Raw genomic sequence first — 22,956 nt, 5'->3', positions numbered from 1 at the left:
TTGGTATGCTGTGGCCAAATTATTCTACATTTCGGCGACTCTCGTACTTTGGTTGGTTACAAGTGTAATTTACACATTCTAAAATGTATTCTAATGCTTCCTATTTTTTATAAATAATCTGCTCCGATTGTTGTTCCCATAATTACTCTTCAAACAACCACGCAAGCGATAACCGGCATGCGTGCAAAATCCAAGCAGCACCGAAACAAATAGAAATATAACAAACACCCTGTGCACGAAATTGACCCATGGAATCCCGCATGTCGTTACATGGCTGACATGGAATAGACGAAGCACAGCAGATGCATGCAAGCTGGCATGCCACGCGCCCGACAATCCCTATAGGGCAGGATTCATTCAGACTAGTAACAAAATCTAGTGTCACAATACAGTGTTATCTCCGTACTACTTTTTTTTATAATTGCGAAAGAAAATAAATTATATTTGAAAAAATACTAGCTGTCATTCCAGTGTGGATATTTAAGTTAAGGAAAAAAACATCGCCACTGAAACACTCCAAGCCTGGTAAGGTGCTAGCTTTTTAGTGTGGCACCTCTCGCAATTAAATAATTTGCACTAAAGTAGTGTGCCCGCCACATCGCGGAAGTAATCAAATGTGTCCTATTCGTAGTAGGTGCAACAGCGAGGCAGTCAACGCGTTGCCCGGGCAACAGCCGAAGCGACGCTGTATAGTACGCCGCCGCGTGGTAGTCTACACTCTCTTCCGGATAGGCCGGCGGATTCTGACCAATTGTGTAGGGCGTCGCGGAGACTGGCATCACTTTATGCAAATTTAGTTTAAAAAAGACGGCGGGAGTTCTGAGTTTCGCGCGAGCAGCTTTGGCGCCGCGCGCTGGAATCGGCCCCTCCATTCATTGTCCGCTTCCTGGAGAGCCATTTTCCTGCCGCGGCGCAGAACAGAGGCCGCCGCCCGCTCCCGCAATCCGCTGCCATCCGCCCGCCGCAGGCTCCAAAACCCATAGGGAAGCGGCCTCCTCGACCCCCCTGACTCTCAGCTTCTTATAGCTGACCCCATTTCTTATCGGGGAGTGCTCCCTTTGCTCGAAAAAGGGTAACGGAGCGACGGAGGGCAGCCGGCGGCGGCGCAGCGAGATGCGGAAGGGCATGGCCCCGGGGACCCCAGCCCGGCGGCTAGTGAGCCGAGAGCACGGCCCTCCCACCCCGCTATTGCTGGCCGCCGGCTTTAGCCCGGCCGCCTACATCCAAATCTTGGCTTCGCCGCCGCCCAGCCCGGCCGCGCCGCCCCACGAGCAGGCTAGCCCAGCGGGTGGCCCGATGCATCCCGCCCTGCACGGATCCGGTGGCAGCAGGGGCGTCCCGCCGCAGAGCCCCAGCACGGGGCGGCCCAAGGTAAAACTCGACAACGTAGGCCTCTGTAGACGCGCTCCGGAGCACACCTCGTACGTGTGCATGCTTACGTCATACGTGTGCATCTCTTCAAGGGCACAGCCACGCACTTCATGACAAGACCACTGATGTGCTCCACGCTTGTATGTGTTTTTCCGAGGCACAACTGCATTGCTGGACTTGCACGGAGTGCCTGTATTTAGGTGTGTGTGTATACGTGTGTGCCTACACAAAAATGGTGTCTCTGTAATGTAACGGGTGCTCATATAAAGCGCTTCAAGACCTTCAGGTCGAGTTAGCGCTATATTTTTTTATAAAAAAAAGAGTAAATCTGCACAGACCATCAGTGCATTTATTGAATTCTCAGTTTTGGATTCTGTGCACACTAGAGAATACTCTGTCCCACCACGGAGGTTTTGGATCTTCACACTACTGCAACTAAACGGATTAGAGATAGTCGTGTACTTAACTACATTACAGCCAATGCGCATAAGGACTGGCATCAATATGGGCGCGTGTTGAACACCATACTTGTCATTTTTGCACTAAACTTTGTTTAATCATTGGTTGCACCTTATTAATACCATTTTCACATATAAATATAGCAATAAATAACAGAAAGGTGGCCAGACAGCCTTTGTGAAGGGCCATTTATTGTGTGGCAAGGTGTTGCTGCGTGTTTAGAAACTTTTGAACCATTTTAACTTGAGATATATGTTTTTTAAATCTGCAGAATATGCGGTTGATGATGGATTACGTGGCAAATGCGGCAAGTCTATCATTATGCGAAATCGCCACAGTCGCACAATCACATAATTCCAGTGGCCCTGCATATAGCACACTAACTTCTTTTCCACATCAAATTATAGGCAAAACCGGTGATGGCTCAAGATAATGCTTTTGAAGAATTTTTACTATTTTTGTAAGTTACCTACTATCGCCACCCAAGATAATCATTGAATCTTCTGGTTGGGTTAAATGAAGTAGTTACACCTATTCTGTCAATTATGGTAACTCATAGTCCAGCAAAATTTGATAAAACCTCATCAATACAGTTAATCTCACACTTGGGTCCTAAATTTAAAGATTTTCAAGATACGGTCGCAGTTGATAGCTCGTTCTCTGAACCTTTTATTGTATAAACTAAACCAGATAAAAATCATATCTCTGTATCTACCTAATCTTTTTCATTAACCAGAATTGTAAAATCTATGTAAAAGTCTTGGCGAATAAATCATCTAATATCATGATTATGGGTTTGACCCTGACAAAAATGGATTTTTGAAAGGCAGAGTACACTCTTAATCCAATAATTATTCTTCGTGTGTTGCCCTGCATTAGCTACATTGAATTCACTCTTGGCCTTCTAACATTGGATGCTTAAAAGGCATTTGTTGGTCAATTGCAGATTTCATTTCTAACTGTGCACTTTTCATTTTGGTCCAAATGTTATAAATATCAGTTTTGCACATAAACCACCAGCAGGACTTGGTAAATGGTATTATAGTTTTTATATATTCCTGGGAAATGAACAACGTTGTATTTTCGGTCTTCTTATTAGCCATTTTACCCATGCTTTGATATTTTAGGAACTAAAAAGATGTGTTGGTGGGGAAACGCAGTATTAGAAACCATGTCAGTGTGAATATTTTATTTGATTCTACTGCTATATTGAACATTCTAGTAATGGATATGGCATATTCTCTGGCTAAACACTAAATGTTACTACTGAATGTTCCCCTTCAGTTTACTTTGTACATTGGTCATGGCAAAATATACGGATTGTTTTGAAATCAAATTGCTTGTAAATGCCTCTGTTACTTTCTGTAAATCAGTTACTTAAAAAATATATATTTTAATTGTGGTATGTAATGGCAGTTACAAGTTATAACCTCTCAACTGTCCCAAAACCAACCCCATGGCCCCATGATAGAGCGGGCCACAGTGTAAACCTTTAAATGTCTAATTGGGTCTAACAGCAGCACATTACAAGTATGTTTTAAAATGGTTATGTTTATATGTAATATTACAAGCAATTGCACGTATACCCACAACCGTTGCTTGCTAGTGGGCTGTCTGGGTGTGATCCAGCATCTAGTAATGCATTTCTTTGCAACCTGTTCAGCTCAGCATTTTTTTCCCACGTGTTTGGTGTTTACCCAGGGCACCAGGACCAAGATACATAGCTGGGTGGAAGACTGCAAATGCAAGCCAGTCGAATCTCAGTACTTTACAGACTTTCTCCCAAACGTTTCGTATCCCTGGACATTCCCACCACACATATATAAATGTCCCTACTGCCTGCTTACATTTAGGGCAGTTTAGAGGGGTCTATAGCAGTATCAAATCCCTAATGGGCATCCAAACTGGCGAGTGCGCATGGCTCCTTTCCTCTCGATCTGCTGTATAATAATTCCTTCCATATGTTGGTGGTGGTTGTGCGCCCCCCCCCCCCCCCCAACAAACCCACCCTGGTCTGGGTGTACTAGTTCTCCTGCCACCATAGCCAGACGATGAGCCAAGATCTTCCCTAAAACTTCCACATCGATCATAGATAATGGGCGCTATGATTCTCATTTAGATGTGTACCATCCCGGTTTAGGCAGAGCCACTATAAACTCCTCCCTTAGTGTAGCTGGTAACACCCCCTGTTCAAATGCCTCCCGATACAAGGCTAGTAATGGCACATACAGTAAGCCTACATATTTCTTATAAGATTCAACTGTCAGGCCTTCAGCCCAGCTGTCTTCCCTGTAATCATTTGGTTGATAGCCCACTTTATATCTAACTTGTCAATCTGGCGTTTAGTATCGTCCACACTTAGTCCCCTCGAGGCCCGCCCCAAATTGAGCAGCCCCGCGACTCTAACTGAGCACACAGGCTGCTGGAGCCGCACACAGTCACCAGCTCCTGTTTGCATCTGTATTCTGCAACACAGCCTCGCCGTCCCTGCACTCTTCAGCCTATGGGGGTTGCATTTTCAGGCCTTGGCCCAGCCCCTCTCCTTATGCCTGTTGGCTCTGGTAGGCCCCGTCGTGTTGTCGCTTCTTCGATGGACACCCACACACTCCCTCAGCCCACGCTATTGGGCTAACTTGTGGGAAGAGGAGGGAGGGGCAAGCCTCCAAACAACTGGGAGGGATGGCCCGACGAGCTGTTGTCAGTTGGAGCTCTGATCGCGCGCTTCCGCTTAGTAGGCCATCTTGGCTCCGCCCATTGTAAATCCTAACAGTAGCAACTCTAATTGAAGTCGTCTTGCTTTCTATTAGGTGTAGCTTGATGCCGCTGGAGTAGGCAGCAAGGCTTACAAGCTCCCACCCGTCAGCTGCTGCTCTGTCCCATCCTGATCCCCTATAGAGCACAATCCATGATGGGACCGTGGCCCTGTAGCCCCGTGAAGCGAGCGGACTGCAGAGCTGGTCCAGAAAGCAGCCTACAAATGAGGAGACGGGTACCAAAAGTCTAGACAGTCTGCTGCAGCCGGCACAAAATGGCACCGCTCGCTGGAGCTGGGAGACGCAGCGGCTAGACTTCCTGAACCGGTGTGCCCTGAGATGGACTGGGCCTGCGGGACTCCTAATCAGGCACAGTGGATATGAGGAGAGTGGCGGGCTGAAACTAGAGCACTGATGCAAGGCCTGTGAACCCCGATGGAAGGGGAAAGAGTGACCTAGGTGCCCTGCTGCTGCGAGCGTTGAAGTAGTCGAGAGCGGCCCGCGCCCATCTCCCCCTCCCGGACCTACGCAACGGACAGACTGCGAGGAGAGCGTCGACATTCCCGGAGGCCCCTGCACAGAGGTAGGATCGCAGGGCAGATAATCACACCTGCGGAGAGACTGCGAGAGCCACTGAGGCGGGGGAACATGAGGTAGACCCACATGGCTGGGAGCGGCCTGACTATAAGGGGAGAGAGATGAGGAGAGCACTGACGGAGACACAGGCCCTAAACAGACTGAAACCTGCGGAGGGACCCTGACACTGTGCGGCAGTGGATCCTACACTGAGGCGGTGACCCTACACATGGCCCTGAGGCAAGTGATAGCCTAGAGGAGGCTAGGAGAAGTGCCCCGGACCCTAAGAAGAGACTGGCTGATGTTGGAGGGCCTGTGGGAAAAGTGACCGGGCACATACATTATGTGCGGGCGGCAGAGTGCCTCTCCATGACCACAGAACTGGGGAGACTAGACTCTGCTGTGACACCGCGCTAGAGGACACCACTCGGCGGGGTCGAGAGAGGCCAAAAGAGGGAGCAGCATTCAACCGAGCTCTGCCTGGGTGGGACATGGCACCCCGCACATGGAGGCAAGGGTCAGGTCCCTATCGACGTGCCAGGTGGGGCTACAACTGGGAGGCACGGTGCAGTGGATCCCCCAAGAGTTTGCTGAGGCACGAGATGGCCCAGCTGGGAGATTGAGGAGCCACACCTAAGGAGCAGAAGTGCACCCTGAGCTCGAGACAGCTAGCTAACAAACACCCCCTAGAGAGGAGTGAGAGACCTACCTATAATCAAGGGTGACTGAACTAGGAGGATGTGCAGGAATGACGGAAGACCAAAGAACAATAATGGGGAAGCAGAACAAGAGGGAACGCGAGTAAACTGGTTGATAAGCTGCCAGAAGAGCGCAGTAGGAACCTCCCCAACGGATGCCCCAGGGAATCCTACCCCACAGGACATTTTACAGGCCATAAATACCTCTAGTGAGAAGGGAAAATTGATACATTAGGAACTGATCTGGGCATATTAAGGGACGACCATAGGCGCTTAGCGGAGAGTCACAACAAATGAGCGCCAGATCTGAGTCCGCCCCTGTATTGACAGAGATGAAGGCCCAACTGATGGTGCTGGAGCTCCGCGCTGAAGATGCTGAAAACAGCTCGTGCAGAAATGAGACTGATTAGCCTGCCTGAGAATGCGTACGATGCACGCATGGTGCGCTACCTAGAGGAATGGCTCCGCACTACAGTGCCACCAGAGGGTCTCATTGTTCTGCCCCCTTGAGGGCCCACTGAGTACAGACGCGACCGCCCGCCCCAGGAGCCCCCCCTGTAGTGTAGTTCCTATATTCCCAATAAGCTCTGCGCATTGGAAGAATATATCCTATAGATTTGACATAGGACTTATGTCGAGTAGGTCTCTATCTAATATTCCAAACTTAATAGTGAGTGCGAGCTAGCTCAGAGGTCACTAGAAACTTTCTCAAATTGACAAGAAGGGATTAGTTTCTGACAACCGCATAAACATGACAATTTTGTTTCCTAAGAATAGGAAATGTATCTCTAGAGTCGCGGAAACAATAGATAAGTATTTCACTCAGTCAATCGTGCATGCTTCGTTTCAACAGCGGTGCAGAGAACTAGAGACTGGCGCTTTCAATAAAAGGTTTTTATTGAACATTCTTCTTTCTCATGCAAGTAACGTGAACTGCTACAATCGTAATGCAGGCTGCAAAGTGTAATGCGTACAGCGAGAATAGTATTATAAAATAATACTGTAAAAGCATTAGCGCCGGGACACCCCTTCGGGGGTAGCTGCGCGCTCTATAAACTACAAAAAAATAAAAATTGTATGGTTTCTAAGCCATATAAAAATGCATACATAAATACATAGGCTAAAATACTCAACTGGTGCTCTCTAAAATACGCCTACCCCAGTGTACCTTAATCTAAGTCTAGTACGAAAGAGGGAGCAAGTAGGTGTTTAGCATAGGTTTAGTTTTCTTTGCCAAGAATTTATCCAAGATTTCTCTTAGGTTCTAATCAGCTCCATACCTTGGTTTAGAATGAAGGAGGTCTGGTAACTCTAACTCGGGACTCGATTTCCCAACATCCCTCAAGGGGAGTTTGGAAACACTGGAGCTGTCTTCTCAGCGAGAGAAGACCGCTTCTCGATCAGTGCGTCAGTTGGAGGGTCGGCTTCCTTCGGCACTTGCTGTAGCGAGCTGCGTCAGGCAAGTAGATAGTCTAACTGCTCCGAACCACCTTGCGTTGCTAGAGCAAGTGAAGGCATATTTATACCTTGAGTAAAGTCAGGCAAAATGTCAGTAAAGAACCCCAAGGGAATAGTTGTTCTTTGTAAACTCCATGAGTTCTTGGACAAATCAATATTCAAGCAAGGGGAGGTCCATGACCTCTTAAGCCGATTTTCCAAGAAATCGTTGACGTTTTGGTATGGGTGAAAGTAGCCATGCCTGTATTTGGACTGCATAGGCTATGTCTAAATATGGGTATAATTTCTATGCCTATATTAGGGCAATGTGAATTGTACTTATATAAGGGCATAAATCGGGGAAATTTGCTCGCATCCTAAAACGCCATACAACACCCCAAAACCAGTGTTTGCAAGGCTACTGCACTAACAGGATAGAGACCACATACTGGTGCAAGCCTGGTGGCAAGAGGATATCAGTCAACAATGAGTTGGTCTGAATATTACCAAACTTCTCTAGGGAGGTACAGCAATGGAGGAGCTCCTTTCAGAGCTGAAAATCTGACAAATCTACTATAAATACGCAATGCAGTACCCAGCCAAGGTACAAGTGTCCACACCCGATGGAACTACATTTATATGGCTCCCCACAGGAGGCATGGAACTAGTTGGAACGCCATCTGGGAGTATCCCCGCCCAGGGACCAGAGCAGATGTGGAGGCTGCAGTAGACAATCCTGCAGCACAGAGTGCAAAAGGGACACTTTTGCTCCATCACAGGAGGAGACGCAGATGGAACGCTGAAGTGCTGGCGCGTATCAGCGGAAAAGGGCCGGACTGCGCTCGTTTAGAGGTTGGTGGGCCTGGAGCTGACTGAGCCGGACTCTAGTGCTTTTGAGGTCCGAGCAGTCAATCATGGGTTTGTTAAAGCGCGACTACTCACCCGGTCTCAAAGCGCTGGGAGGGAGGGGGTGGTGCAGGTTCCAGTCTGTCAAGGAGGGAGTGTTGAAGAGCCAGGCCTTAAGGTTTCTCTTGAAGATGGGGAGCGATATCTGCCTGAGGTGGAGCGGTAGGGCGTTCCGTGCACTGGACGCGAGGAAGGAGAAGCAGCGGCCTCCTGATCTGGTCTTTCTGGTGCGGGGTACCACTGCGTAGGAGAGCTGGGCTGACCATAGGGTTCTTTGGGGTGCGTGGAAGTTGATTCGGCTGTTGAGGTACACTGGTCCGGTGTTGTGGAGGGCTTTGTGTGCGTAGGTGAGGATCTTGAAGGTGATTCTTGCCTTGATGGGGAGCCAGTGGAAAGTGCGTAGGTGTTGGGAGATGTGGCAGTGACGTAGTAAGTTGAGGACCTGTCTTGCGGCGGTGTTCTGAATGTTTTGTAGCTTGCAGGTGAGGTTTTTGTTCGTGCAGGCGTAGAGTGCGTTGCCGTAGTAGAGTCTGCTGGTGATGAGGGCGTGGGTGACTGTTTTTCTGTGCTCGAGGGGGGGGTCCATTTGAAGGTCTTACGTAGGAGGCGGAAAATGTGGAAGCATGAGGGGAGGATGTGACTGAGTTGATCCGGCAGTCCATTTTGAGTTTGAAGTCTAAGATGATTCCAAGGTTGCGTGTGTGGTCCGTGCGGGCGGTTGGGCTGCCGAGGGCGGTAGGCCACCAGGTGTCTGGGTGTGGGCCCATGATGAGTACTTCTGTTTTGTCGGTGTTGAGTTGTAAGCAGCTCCTTTTCATCCATTTGGCAACAGCTTCCATGCCTTCTTGGAAGTTGTTTGGCTGCGTTGGCTTCGTTTGACAGGGAGAAGATGAGTTGGGTGTCGTCGGCGTATGAAACATTGTTGAGTCCGTCGGTTCAGACGATGGGGGCGAGGGGAGCCATCTAGACATTGAAGTGTGTTGGGCTGAGGGAGGATCCCTTGGGACTCCGCAGGTGGTTGGTGTAGGCTCCGAGAGGAATGGGTGGGGGGGGGGGGGGTCTGACCCGCTGCGTTCTGCCGGAGAGGAAGGAGCTGATCCAGTTGAGGGCCTTGTCTTGAATCCCTGCATTGTGGAGCCTGTGTATTAGGGTCCGGTGAGAGACTGTGTCGAACAACGCTGAGAGGTCGAGGAGCATGAGGGCTGCTGTTTCTCCTTTGTCCAGTAGGGTGTGGATGTTGTCTGTTGCGGCGAGGAGGGCGGTTTCCTTGCTGTATATTTTTTCTGATACAAGGGAAAAGGGTCCCAGACACAAAACAAGTAATTTCAAATACACGTAGATATTTCAAAGAAACAAATTTTTACATGCAAAAAGATTTATTTCAAAATTGCATTATTACCTTTTCATTGGTTATATTTCAACAATAATGTTTCAACAAACTTTTTGTATATGTGCCCACATACACAACAAAGGAGGGGGGTGAAGTGAGGGAAAGTGTCAGAGGTAAAGTAGGATTGGGAGAATAGTCAGTCATTCGTGACTGATATCAATCATAACTTCACAAACAAAGTTCATGTGGTTCCTTGACCCAAGGGCCACAATATCATGCTCGTATAGAGTCCATAAATCAAATGATGCAGACCACCTAACTCTCCTTCAGCTGCTCCGGTCTAGCTTGGGGATAAGAGTTGGTGAAATTTATATGGTCTACGTTTCGACCCGAAAGATGCGTAGGATAGTAGTCCTTACAAAAGGGGTCTTCTTCAGGACAGAATGGTTGTGGGTGGGCAACCTATCGTACAAGAGGGAAAAGACCGGGATAGATTGCTGGTCCTGGATTCACACAAAACTGGTGAAATGGTTCCTTACGAGCGCTTGTGTGGTATTAAAACACAGGTTACTCTCGGGCAGCAGGGACCTTGTCGTAATTCAGCTTTAACATGTGTTTAAACATGCTTGGGATGCGCGTGTGTTTCGTAGGTTATGTCGACCTGATCGTCGTTCTTCTATAATAAGCTAGCTCACAGGGTTCGCTCACCAGGAGTGATACACATGGATCAAGGTTGGCACCTTCAGCTGTGTCAATAATGGGAGCACGGGGGAGTCTTTATCTGAGCCTCTGTTAGTGCTCTCAGAATTTAATCTGTATTGCACCAATGCGTTAATTAAACGAGCCCTCCTGAACCAACAGTGCAGGAGTCAATGTATTTTAGCGCCCAGGTCTCACTTGTATTCCTTCGCCATGCAGTTCCACTCTCTCAAGTTGAAGAGGGATGCACCCAAGCGTTAGTTAATATCAATCGGGTCCGCCTGATTCACTGGTGCAGAAAACAGTGTAACTCAGTAGCGCGTCTCGCAAGCTACCCTCGCCATGCATACCAAGTAACTTGAAGCTGAAGGTGTCAACCTTGATCCATGTGTATCACTCCTGGTGAGCCAACCCTGTGAGCTAGCTTATTATAGAAAAACGACGATCAGGTCGACATAACCTACGAAACACACGCGCATCCCAAGCATGTTTAAACACATGTTAAAGCTGAATTACGACAAGGTCCCTGCTGCCCGAGAGTAACCCGTGTTTTAATACCACACAAGCGCTCGTAAGGAACCATTTCACCAGTTTTGTGTGAATCCAGGACCAGTAATCTATCCCGGTCTTTTTCCTCTTGTACGTTAGGTTGCCCACCCACAACCATTCTGTCCTGAAGAAGACCCCTTTTGTACGGACTACTATCCTACGCATCTTTCGGGTCGAAACGTAGACCATATAAATTTCACCAACTCTTATCCCCAAGCTAGACCGGAGCAGCTGAAGGAGAGTTAGGTGGTCTGCATCATTTGATTTATGGACTCTATACGAGCATGATATTGTGGCCCTTGGGTCAAGGAACCACATGAACTTTGTTTGTGAAGTTATGATTGATATCAGTCACGAATGACTCTGACTATTCTCCCAATCCTACTTTACCTCTGACACTTTCCCTCACTTCACCCCCCTCCTTTGTTGTGTATGTGGGCACATATACAAAAAGTTTGTTGAAACATTATTGTTGAAATATAACCAATGAAAGGTAATAATGCAATTTTGAAATAAATCTTGTTGCATGTAAAAATTTGTTTCTTTGAAATATCTACTTGTATTTGAAATTACTTGTTTTCTGTCTGGGACCCTTTTCCCTTGTACCTATAACTACCCAGGTCCCCTGACTTTACTGGGTTTAACCCTTTCTGTGTAACGTGTATTTTTTCTGAAGCGGTTTTGGGAGGAGTCGAGGAAGTTGTGCTCTTCGATGAATGTGGCGAGTTGGCTGTTGATGGCCTTCTCTCTGACTTTCGCTGGGAAGGGGAGCAGGGCGATGGGTCTGTAGTTTTTGAGGTCAGTGGGGTCCGCCAAGGGTTTCTTGAGGAGGGGGTTGATCTCGGCGTGTTTCCAGTAGTGGGGGAATGTTGCGGTTGCCAGGGAGCGGTTGATGGTGTAGCGTAGCATGGGTGCAATGGTGTTGGCGGCTCTGTTGAAAATGTGGTGCGGGCACGGGTCCGTTGGTGTGTAGGATCCGAGAGGAAAGGGGCTAGTCTGACCTTTTTGTGTTCTGCCGGAGAGGAAGGAGTAGCTCAGTCAAGGGCCTTGTCCTGGATACCTGCGTCTTGGAGTCTGCGTATTAGGGTGGGGTGGGATACCGCGTCGAAGGCCGCTGAGAGGTCGAGGAGGATGAGGGCTACTGTTTCTCCTTTGTCCAGTAGGAGGCGAATGTAGTCTATTGCTTCGAGGAGGGCGGTTTCTGTGCTGTTTTTTTCTGAAGCTGGATTGTGACTGGTCGAGGATGTTGTGTACTTCGATGAAGGTGGCGAGTTGGCAGTTGATGGTTTTTTTGATGACTTTCGCTGGGACCGGGAGTAGGGAGATGGGTCTGTAGTTTGAGGTCGGTGGGGTCTGCTGAGGGCTTCTTCAGGAGGGGGTTGATCTCTGCGTGTTTCCAGTCGCCAGGGAAGGAGGCGTTCGCCAGGGAGCGGTTGATGGTGTGGCGAAGCATGGGTGCAATGGTGTTGGCGGCTCTGTTAAAGATGTGGTGGGGGCTGGGATCCGTGGGGGCCTCGGAGTGGATTGACTGCAATGTCTTCAGTGTGTCCAGCCATTGATCGTTGGCGTCATGGGTGGTTGCTGGGGGTTCCGTGTGTTGGTTGTCTTTGTCGAAATTGTCATAGACGTTCTTGATTTGGTGGTGGAAGAAGGTGCGGAGTTTGTTGCAGAGGTCTTGTGAGGTGGGGATGTCTGTCTACTTGCTGGTGGGTTGGGTGAACTCCTTGATGCTGTTGAAGAGTTCTTTGCTGTTGTGTGGATGTGTGGAGATCCTGTCTTCAATTGCAGCTTTCCTTGTGTTTCTGATGAGCTGGTGGTGGGCAGTGGTGGCGACTTTGAAGTTGTTGTGGGCTTCTGTGGATTTTGAGTTCCTCCAGGTGCGCCTGGCCTCTCGGAGTTCGGGGATAAACAATCTGGCCTTCTTGGTGTGTGTGTGTGTTGTTCCTCTTGAGGGGGGACTATAGTGTTGACACTGTCAGATCCATCTGTGTAGAGTTCCGGTGGCAGTGTTGGGGGTGTCTTCTTCCGTGGTGAGAGGGGTGGGGTTGGTGAGTGAGGAGATGAGCTGGTAGTGAGTGATTTTGGTCCAGTTTCTGCGTGGGAGCCGGTGCTGGTGTCTGTGGATGGTGGGTGTTCTGAAGGTGAAGCGGATTCATCAATGGTCTGTCCAAAGGAGTTCGGTGGTGTGGCTGAAAGTGATGGAATTTCCTGTTGTGACGAGAGGGTCGAGGGTGTGCAGCAGATCAGTAGGAAAGATCAGAGGAAGCAGCTAAAGATACTGATCAGGAATTGAAGTGGAGCTACCCACGCCGAAGCGCCTGGTGTGTGGCTAGGTACTGGCCATAATGGGCAAGGGCGACAAGACGCAGAGCAAGCTCACCTTGGAGCACAGGCGCTCCAGATCTCAGAGTGCAACAGGTGCGGACAAGAACACTGAGCAGGAAGAGGACGCGACGGGGAGTGCAGAGATCAAGAACATGCTCTTAGCGATGGAAAAGGGCCTACAGAGTAGTATGACGTCGCTGGGGTCTAAGCTGGACGCCCTCAGCTATAGAATGGACAGGATGGCAGAGCGCATTGATAAGCATGCGGAACGCCTGGCCATGTCGGAGAGGAGGCTAACTGAAGCGGAGGAGGCGCAGGCGGAGCTAGGCACTGACCAGAAGAGATTAGACAAGATGATGCAGGCGTTGCAGGATAAAACGGAGTATTTAGAAGCACGCTCCCGTCGCTGTAATCTCCGCATAACGGGCCTGCCGGAAACGACACAAACTGGCAATATGGAACTCTTCATTGAGAAGTTGCTGACCACTCTGCTTGGAGCTGACACTTTTTCCTCTGTTTGTGGTGGAGCGCGCCCATCGATCTCTGGGCCCGCGCCCAGGTGCCCCACCGCGCCCCATCATAGCTAAGTTGCTTGATTACAGAGACAGGGACTCAGCCCTGAGACAGGCAAGGGAAAGAAAAACTCTACAATATGAAGGTTTGGAGATATCATTCTACCCTGACTTTACCGCCAAAGTGCAGGAAGCCCGCAAACATTTTGCTCCACTAAAGCGTCAGCTGCGAGAACTCTGGCTCGACTATGCGATGCACTATCCCGCAAAACTACATGTTAATCGGCAAGGAAACTCACATATGTTTACTGACCCAAGAGCACTGAAGCAAGCCCTGAAGGCCTGGTCAAAGGATAAAAGCAAGGAGGCAAACGTGCCTGCGGAAGAGGCAGAGGGTGGCGACTTGCCGGAGGAGCGTGAGTAGGCGCAAGGTGCTGGATGCCTGATTGACTAAGTGGGGTTTGGACACTGGGGACCGGGGCGGGTGTTTCCGCCCGCCTGGCGGCTGTTTCTGCTTTCCAATTCTTATTCACTGTACCCTATGCTGGGAGTGGGACTTTTTTGCAGCTTTGGAGATCCCCCCCCCCCCATCGCCCGCCCCAATATGCCTTTGTACTAACATTGCTGATGCCTGGAGGGGGAAGGACTCGTTGCTCTTTAGTAACGATAGCGCATGACCCCTGAGGAGTTCATTCTTAAGTCCTGAGGAACTGTACTGTTCTACTGGGGGTCGGGGTCGCCTCATTGATGCACAATATAGTCTGTTGCGGGCGGGGGCTAGGGAGGTTCCGGAGTAGTGTGCGTTTGCACTCCTGGTTTGTACCTGGCGACCTCGGCCCCTGCGTGCATATCACCTGAACTGTCTCCCTTGAGACTACCATGTTTGTGTTTCGGGTTGGGAGGGGAGGGAGGGTAGGGGGATCTGCACGGCCCAGTTGGTGAGGGTCGACTGTGAGCGGGGTGGGGGGACTTGTTTGTTGTGAGGTACGGGGGGAGGGTTGATTTTTGCACACAGGTTCCGCACACCGGTCCGGCTGGACTCACATGAACGATACGCATCCATACACAGCATTATTCATGACACCACTGAATACACCTAAAACACATGGGGATTCCTCCCCTATGATGCTTAAAGCTCTGATGTGGAATGTAAGGGGGCTGAATGACTTCCGCAAGCTGCGGAAAGTGATGAACTACCTACATCACCACCAAGTGGACATAGCCCTTCTACAGGAGACGCACTTACCCCTCACGAGCGGGATGTTACGCAGCAGATGCCTGGAGGGTAATTCCATTGCTGCAGGTTTTACGACTCATGCAAGAGGGGTCCTTGTCTGGGTGAACCCGAAATCCAAGCTCACATTAACCTCCTTGGTGGTGGACACGGAGGGTCGCTATGTGGTTGCGCGCTGCAGCGGCCCTGGAATAGACATTATAGTGGGCAACGTCTATGGTCCGAACTATGACTCCCCAGACTTCTTCCAATCTGTTGCGGACACTATCCGCACTCACAGCTCTGCACAAATCATCTGGGGTGGTGACCTTAACTTAGTACTTAACCCAGATCTGGACAGATCTGCAGGTCCACATCGTAATCCTTCTGCTGCAGCACAACTGCTACTCACACTGCTCATAAGCTTGGGCATGGAGGATGTGTGGAGGTCCAGACACCCAGAGCGAGGGGGGTACACCCACTACTCGGCCTATCACGACATACACACGCGGATTGACTATTGGCTAACCTCTTCTGTGGTGACGTGCCGCATTAGGGACTGCAAGGTCCTGCCGCGCACACTTTCGGATCACTCACCACTGTTACTGGTGCTGGACACCCCCAAGACAGTGATTTCCCACCCTTCACGTGGCGCTTTCCTCCATTCTCGCTCCTCGACCCAGTGTTTAGAGGAGAACTAGCGGAGGCTATAGAGGTCTTCTTTGAGACCAACATGGGATTGGTGGATAGTTTTCAAACTATCTGGGAAGCCCTTAAGGTGTATATGCGAGGAGTTGCCATGTCCAGAGGCTCTCCGAGTTAGAAAGGCAACTGCAGTCACTAGAGGAACGACAGCTGAGAGACCCCAGTATAGCTATCACTGACGATATAAAGTCCCTTTTAGCGGAATATCACGAGGAGGCAGACAGGGAGGTTAAGCATATGGGTAAATATGCAACCGGGCGCTCCTATGGTGAGGGTGAGATGCCTGGATCTGTCCTTGCTAGACTACTGAAGGGCAGACGCGGGAGATCGCAGGTAACCTAGCTGAAAACTCCAGACGGTGGTATTACCACCGACGAACAAGAGATAGCTAATATCTTCCGGACATATTACTCGGACCACTACGCTTCAAAGAGTGGGGGCCATGAGGATGAGATTAATGACTACTTGGAGCATATAGACCTGCCTGTGCTCAATAACACAAACAGAGAATTTCTTATGCTCCCCATTGAGAAGGAGGAAATTTTAGAGGCCCTAGCATCCATGCGCACTGGTAGTGCCCCGGGAATGGACGGCCTCACTGTGGAATTTTACAAAGCCTTTTGGGAGCAGCTCCTTCCCCACCTGTCCGCACTTTTGGATGATATCTGTGTGGCGGGCAGTTTGCCTCGATCCATGAGGGAGGCACTGCTTGTTGCGATCCCGAAACCGGGTAAGGCACGTGATGAATGTGGTTCCTATAGACAACTGTCATTGTTAAATGTAGACACTAAGCTCTATGCTAAGGTGTTGGCAACTCGCCTGGCACTACTGGCCCCTGACCTTGTCGCAATGGAGCAGGCGGGTTTTATACCCAACCGGAACCTAACTTACAATATACGCACGGTGCTGGGCACAATGCAGCATGTCAAGCAGGATACGAAGGCCGCCGCCGTGTTTCTGGACATGGAGAAGGCGTTCGACTCCATAGAGTGGCCCTTCCTGAGTCGGGTCCTGCGGCGGATGGGACTGGACGAACCGTTTCTCCAAATGGTAGGTGCTCTTTACCACAAGCCCTCGGCCAGGGTGCGAATCGGTAACCTGGTGACAGACTCCTTTGCTATCTCTAGAGGTACCAGACAGGGCTGCCCTCTCTCTCCATTGTTATACGCACTGGCGGCGGAACCATTGGCGTGCGCTCTGAGAGAATATCATGGTGCCAGAGGAGTACGCTTCCCTACATACAAAATAATTGTCTCCATGTATGCAGACGACACTCTGTTATATGTACATGAGTGGTGATGAGCAGACTAGAAGATGATGTCGCAACCTGGAGCAAGCTTCCTCTTTCCTTGATGGGGCGCATCGCCACAATGAAGATGGTGGTCTTGCCTAGACTTCTGTTCCTTTTTAACACCATCCCGATTGTTCTGTCCAAGGCATTCTTCCACCGCTTGACAAAGCTGATGGTTCATCTTGCCTGGGCAGGCAAACAGCCCAGGGTGAAGTGGACGACCCTCACACTCCCATACGCCATGGGGGGCCTCGGTGCCCCTGACTTGGAACTTTACTATCGGGTGGCGCAGGCATCGCATCTGCACACGTGGGTGCATGGCGATCAGCGCATTCCGCATGTGACCTTGGAGAGACTATTCGCGAAACCATTGGCCCTCCCGGTCACCGTCTTCCTACCGTTAGACCGTAGAACTGGGATTCTCGACTCCCTCACATCCACAAATCAAGCGTCACACGCGTTGCTCGCCCGACGAGGGATGGTTCTGCTGTACTCGCCGCTTATCCCTGTGGACTGGGCGGTGTGGCTGCCCCCCATTCGTGAGGGGGGAGTGGTCCATGCAATGAAACAACTTGGCGTCCACCTTGCTGGGGACTTCTTTAGCGATGGCAAGGTTAAAGTCTGGGAGTAGCTGACTTGTGAGGGAGAGGCCCGCACGCTCTTGCATCGATTCCAGTAACACAGAGTGCGTAGTGCTTTTTCAAACTTGCTGGGCCCAGACTTGGCGGAACCCCCGTAGCTGACCTACATTATCAAAACGGGGTCTCCGCGTACGTTAGTGACGAATTTATATAAGAACGCATTAATACAGGAGGAGTGTCAGTTAGTCAAGGCTAGGATGGCATGGCAGAGAGATTTGGAATTGACTATAGACGATGCTATGTGGCAATACTGCTGCGTCAACACTAAACAGATCTCCTTAAATGGAAAGCACAGACTGATCCACTTCAAATTCCTCCAGAGGGTATATTACACCCCTGAAAGGCTGCATAGATATGGTCTCCGGCCTACCCCAGCTTGCGAGAGGTGCCGCGCTCCAATCGCGGATTTCTTGCACTTTGCCTGGAGTTGCCCGAGAGTGCAGACTTATTGGGTGGAGATCTTTACTGAAATGAGTAGGATCCTGGAAGTGGAGCTACCTCTGGACCCGGCGCTGGTGCTCATTGGTCACTCTAGGGGACTTCCGGTAGCAATCCGGCGATTAACGGATATGGGCATGTTAATGGCAAAAAGTGTGGTGGCTCTCTGCTGGATGAGAGGACCGCTCCCCGCTGTTTCCCGTTGGGCCCGAGACATGCTTTATTGTTGCACACAAACTGACCACTATAGTGAGCTGTTACCCCCCATGAGTTGCCCGAAAAACTTCTGGGGATTGTATCAACCTTACTTAACTAACGCCACTCGAGGAGGGGGATACTGCTTCGGAAGATGGCCTGATGCAACCCAGACGAATTCTGCTGGGGAAATGGAGGAATAGATGATAAGGGGGCTACCACATACTAGAAGCGAATCTGGAGGGGATGAACAGGAGTGATTGTGTGAGGGACTGCGCGGTTGGCGCGGCCTTCCTGACATGTCTCACTGAGGCAGGTGGTTAAGCCTTGGGAAGGGACCCAATCTCGAGTGATGGATATCAAAGTGCGGTGCATGACACTACGAAGTATGGGGTGTGCTTGTATACAGATACACTTGATTTTTTCCTGAGCTTGGTGGTGCGTGCGTGAACTGGGGGGAGGGGGGGTCTTAGACTATGCCGCGCTTAATTTTGGCATGGTCTACTCCGTATTTATCATCAAGTTATGTTACCTTCATTGGGCAGATTACCGAGATGCCGGGTACTTATGTACTCTCAGACGAGGCTCAAACAGAAGTATTTGCAGTCTCAGATTCTCCACGATGCAGCTGGTACCATGTATATTTGCATTCGCATTGCCGCCGGACCTCTGGGTTGTCGGCTGATGGGCTGTGTAATCACTGAAACACTATGCAACATGATTACTGCCTGCCGCCGGCCCCAGGGTTGTAGGCGCTCTGGCTGTGTCTTCCTTTTTTTTTTTTCATGCCAATAAAGGTTTTTGAAACTTAAAAAAAAAAAAGATCAGAGGAAGCACAGGGGCGTATGGTGCTATAAAATATAAGTGTTTAAGCTGGAACATACAGGGTATGCATACCATGGGCAAGCGCTACATTGTGTTTTCCTATCTTAATGGAAGAGGAGTGCAATTACCACTCCCCCAGGAAACACACCTCACAGCTAAGGAAGGACAGGCTCTCCAGAGACTATGGTGAGAGCAGGTATTTTACACTATATATTCAGCCTTACGCCAGGGGAGTACTGATTTGGATAAGAGCCAGAGTGCCTTTCCAGTTAATAGACACTTTGGTTGACCCTGAAGGCAGATATATTGTAGTGTGAGGGAGGCTGGAAGGTCATACACTGAGTATAGTAAATGTATGTGCCCCCCAATGTTGACCAGGTACATTTTCTAACCCAACAACTAGCTCCAAACTTGACTTCTTCAGTGGTCATTGGTGGGGACTTTAACATTAACGAATGTCACACTCGACATATCTCACCCTTTGCTGCGAGACTCCTTGACAATTTGTAATGCACAGGCGAGAATGGCAGGGACATTAGGGGGGGGCTGGTGGATTCTTGGAGAACCTTACACAACTTAGACAGGGACTACTCTTTTCTTCATGGTTGAATACTTAGCCAGGACGATCTCAGATTATAATCCTGTCCTCGTAGGGCTCTGGTGGACAGGCACTGAACCAGTAATCCCTACCTGGAGACTGAGCCCAGAGACGCCAGAAGATCAGGTTTTTAGAGAAGGAGTCTGGGAAAGGATTACACAATATTTCCAGGATAACCTACCCCTTGCCAGAGTGGGATGCTTTTAAGGTGGTGATAAGAGGCCACTGTATAGCAGACACTGGGGGTCAGACGTACACTCACATCGGAAGTCTTGGGAGCTGAAAGGGGAGATGTAGAGCTGTGAGACTGGGACACTCGGAACTGCAGGTGGGACTCCAGGAAGCGAGGAATGGTAGCCCGGCAGACTGAGCTGCTTTGAATTTAGAATCAATCATTTTTATTGCGTGGTAGCATGGTAGTAAGTACACAGCTTAGCTTCCTACATCAGGGTGCCTCCTGGCACTTCTGGACGTGCCCTTGTACTCTCTCAGCTGATCTAGCGCTGTAGAGGAAAGCGAGAAAACGCCAACTATCCCTGCCGCCATTGACGGCGTGCTGCCAGGCCACGCCCACTTCGAGGCCACGCCCCCGCCCTACTACACCTATTAAACCATGTGCATTCACCGGACGGGCGCAGCGGGCGCGCTGTTTGTGCGCCTAAGGCAAGCCCGTCATCGCCTCTCGCCAGTCCCCCTGGCCGGACTCTACCAGCACCCCTTCAATATGACAGGGAACAACTACTTGCTTATAACCTTGGACGGACCTGTGCCCATCTAACAGGTACGCTTGGTCAAACATGCCTTCAATGTAGAAGCTGTCATTTTACTACTGTCACCCCCCACCACATCCGACAATTCCAAGACTTACCCACAACAACCCCTATTACGATCCTCCATCTCAATGTCCGGTCACTCACTAATCATCACCTTGAGGTTAACACCCTCTTGCTGGATGAAAACCCAGACATCCTTTTCCTCTGTGAAGCCTGGTTATGCGATGGCATCTCTGTCATATCTAATCTAACGCTCCCAGATGACTACCATATGCTAAGCTTGAATAGAGATGGGAGAGGTGGAGGCATTGCTGTAATCTACAGGAAAACTTTCACATGCACATTCACCAAAGAAGAACTTTCCAACTGTGAATGTGCTCACTTCAAAATCACTATAAACCCCAACTTCACTATATCAGGTCTTTACATATATCGTCCACCTGGACCTGCCTCAAGGTTCATCGAAGCTCTTCTTGAGACAGCGAACTCTCTAGTGACTAAAACTGCAAACTTTACCATATTAGGTGACCTCAATCTTCATTTTGATTTACCTAATGACCCCACGATCAAAAATCTTCTTGCCGACCTCTCCGCCCTGCAACTCAACTCTCTTATACACACCTCAACGCATCTAGCTGGTCACACCTTAGACCCAGTATTCACAAACATCGAGGAGGCTAAAACCGAGATGCCCCTACCAATGGGATGGACTGATCACTACCTCATTAGATTGACTATCCTAATCAATAAAACTACGCACAAAAATGCATCAGTCCGACGTCTAAAAAGACCATGGCATAAACTTTCCACTAGTGATTTTCAGGTCACACTTGGTGAATTCCATCATGAGACTAACTCAGACATCGACTCAATCTATAGCACGTTCCATGACTGGATCACGGGAGGATTAGATACTCTTATTCCAGCGAAATGGACGAAAGGACGCAGCACACCGACCAATCCATGGTATAATGACACCCTCAAAGCCATGCGCAAAGATTGTAAAAGAGCTGAGCGTCTTTGGAGAAGAGAATACAACATGGAAGACAAAAATAATTATCTATCAAAACAAAAAATGTACCACAAAGCTATCCGTGGTGCACGAACCGCCTTCTATGCTGATAAAATCAACTCAAGCCCCACTCCTGCCAAAGAAGTCTTTAAGCTTGTCCAAGAACTACAGAGCTGCAAATCCCCCTCCCCCAATATCTCCTCTGCGCAACAATGTGAGGAGCTCGCCACGTTCTTTGTTGACAAAGTACAAAAGATCTACAGCTCCCTCCCTCAGCACTCCCCTAGCCTTGCCAAAGGCACCAACCTCCTCCCTAACTACACTACTATGACCCATATTCCAGCAATTTCCTTTGACAACCTCACTAAATTGTGTCGCAAAGTCAAAACTGGCTCCCCGTCAGACCCCATGCGTCCGGCTCAATTTCTGGAGTCACTTGACTTTTTTCTACCTTCCCTGGCCTCTGTTCTTAATCTCTTTCTCCTCAGCTAGTGTACCATCTGCCTGGAAGCAAGCGTGGGTTTCACCTATCATCAAGAAACCCTCCCTGGATCCATCTAAACCGGAAAATTTCCGACCGATTTCGCTGCTTCCATGGCTGTCTAAACTCGCTGAAGCCCATGTTAACAGCATCCTGTCCCAACATATGGTCCAGAACAACATCTTGGACCCATCTCAAAATGGGTTCAGACCGGGCCATAGCACGGAGTCTGCTCTCCTGGCCACTACCGAGTACCTCCGGACGATCTTAGATGCTGGTCAAAGTGCTGCGCTGATCCTTCTCGATCTCAGCGCGGCCTTTGACACGGTGTCCCATGACATCCTTCTTGATCGTTTGGAGACATTCGGAGTATCTGGCCTGGCTCTAAAGTGGTTCCATTCTTTCCTTAAGGACAGATCCTTCCGGGTCTCAGCACCCCCTTTCCTGTCTAAATCTCATCCTATTGCACAGGGAGTTCCGCAGGGCTCTGCGTTGAGCCCATCTCTTTTTAATCTTTATGTGCAACCTCTAGCGACAGTGGCCAAAGAGTGGGGCCTGACACTGGTGTCGTACGCCGACGACACACAGTTGGCCATCACTCTCACGGAAGGCCCGTCCATCTCGGCTTCTAGATTTAAAAACGGTCTCTCTGCAGTAGCCCAATGGATGACGGACAACTGTTTACAGCTTAATGCTGGAAAAACAGAAGTGCTACTCCTTGGTAAAAACACCAGCCATTGGAATGAGCACTGGTGGCCGTCTTCCCTAGGCACCATTCCGCCTCCCAAATCCCTAGTTAAAAATCTGGGAGTATGGATGAATGCCTCACTCAACTATCAGACCCACACCAAAAAAGTCGCTGGCACTTGTATCGGCTTGCTGAGGAATCTCAGCCACATACTGGGCTTCTTTGATGCTAAAGTCCGTCAGCTTATCATCCAAGCAACCATCCTCTCGCGTTTGGATTACGCCAATGTTCTCCTTTTAGGCGCCAACAAAGGAGAGATAGCACGACTACAACGTGTACAAAACTCTGCGGCGAGAGCCCTAGTCGGCCTTCCCCGCAGATGCTCGGCCAGAGCTACAATTCGCAAACTACACTGGCTACCTGTTGAGTCCAGAATTAAATTCAAAGCCCTCATCATGACTTTCAAAATTCTCAAACTTGA

The 22,956-nt window shown here is 49.7% G+C and overlaps 1 protein-coding gene across 1 annotated transcript in view; it reads left to right on the top strand.

Moving 5' to 3' along the window:
- The first annotated feature begins 789 nt into the window (after positions 1–789).
- The window catches only part of E2F3 (E2F transcription factor 3), a 167,805-nt gene continuing 145,638 nt past the window's right edge, over positions 790–22,956 (top strand). Inside the window, exon 1 of the mRNA XM_078687933.1 lies at positions 790–1,371. Coding sequence (XP_078544059.1) covers positions 1,114–1,371 — 258 coding nt within the window. The 5' untranslated portion in view covers positions 790–1,113. The remainder of the gene's footprint in view (positions 1,372–22,956) is intronic.

Source organism: Lissotriton helveticus, chromosome 4_1 (genome assembly GCF_964261635.1).
Source record: "Lissotriton helveticus chromosome 4_1, aLisHel1.1, whole genome shotgun sequence".
Classification (NCBI taxonomy): Eukaryota; Metazoa; Chordata; class Amphibia; order Caudata; family Salamandridae; genus Lissotriton; species Lissotriton helveticus.
Note: the sequence above shows the minus strand (reverse complement) of the source record. Positions and strands in the feature narration are given on the sequence as shown.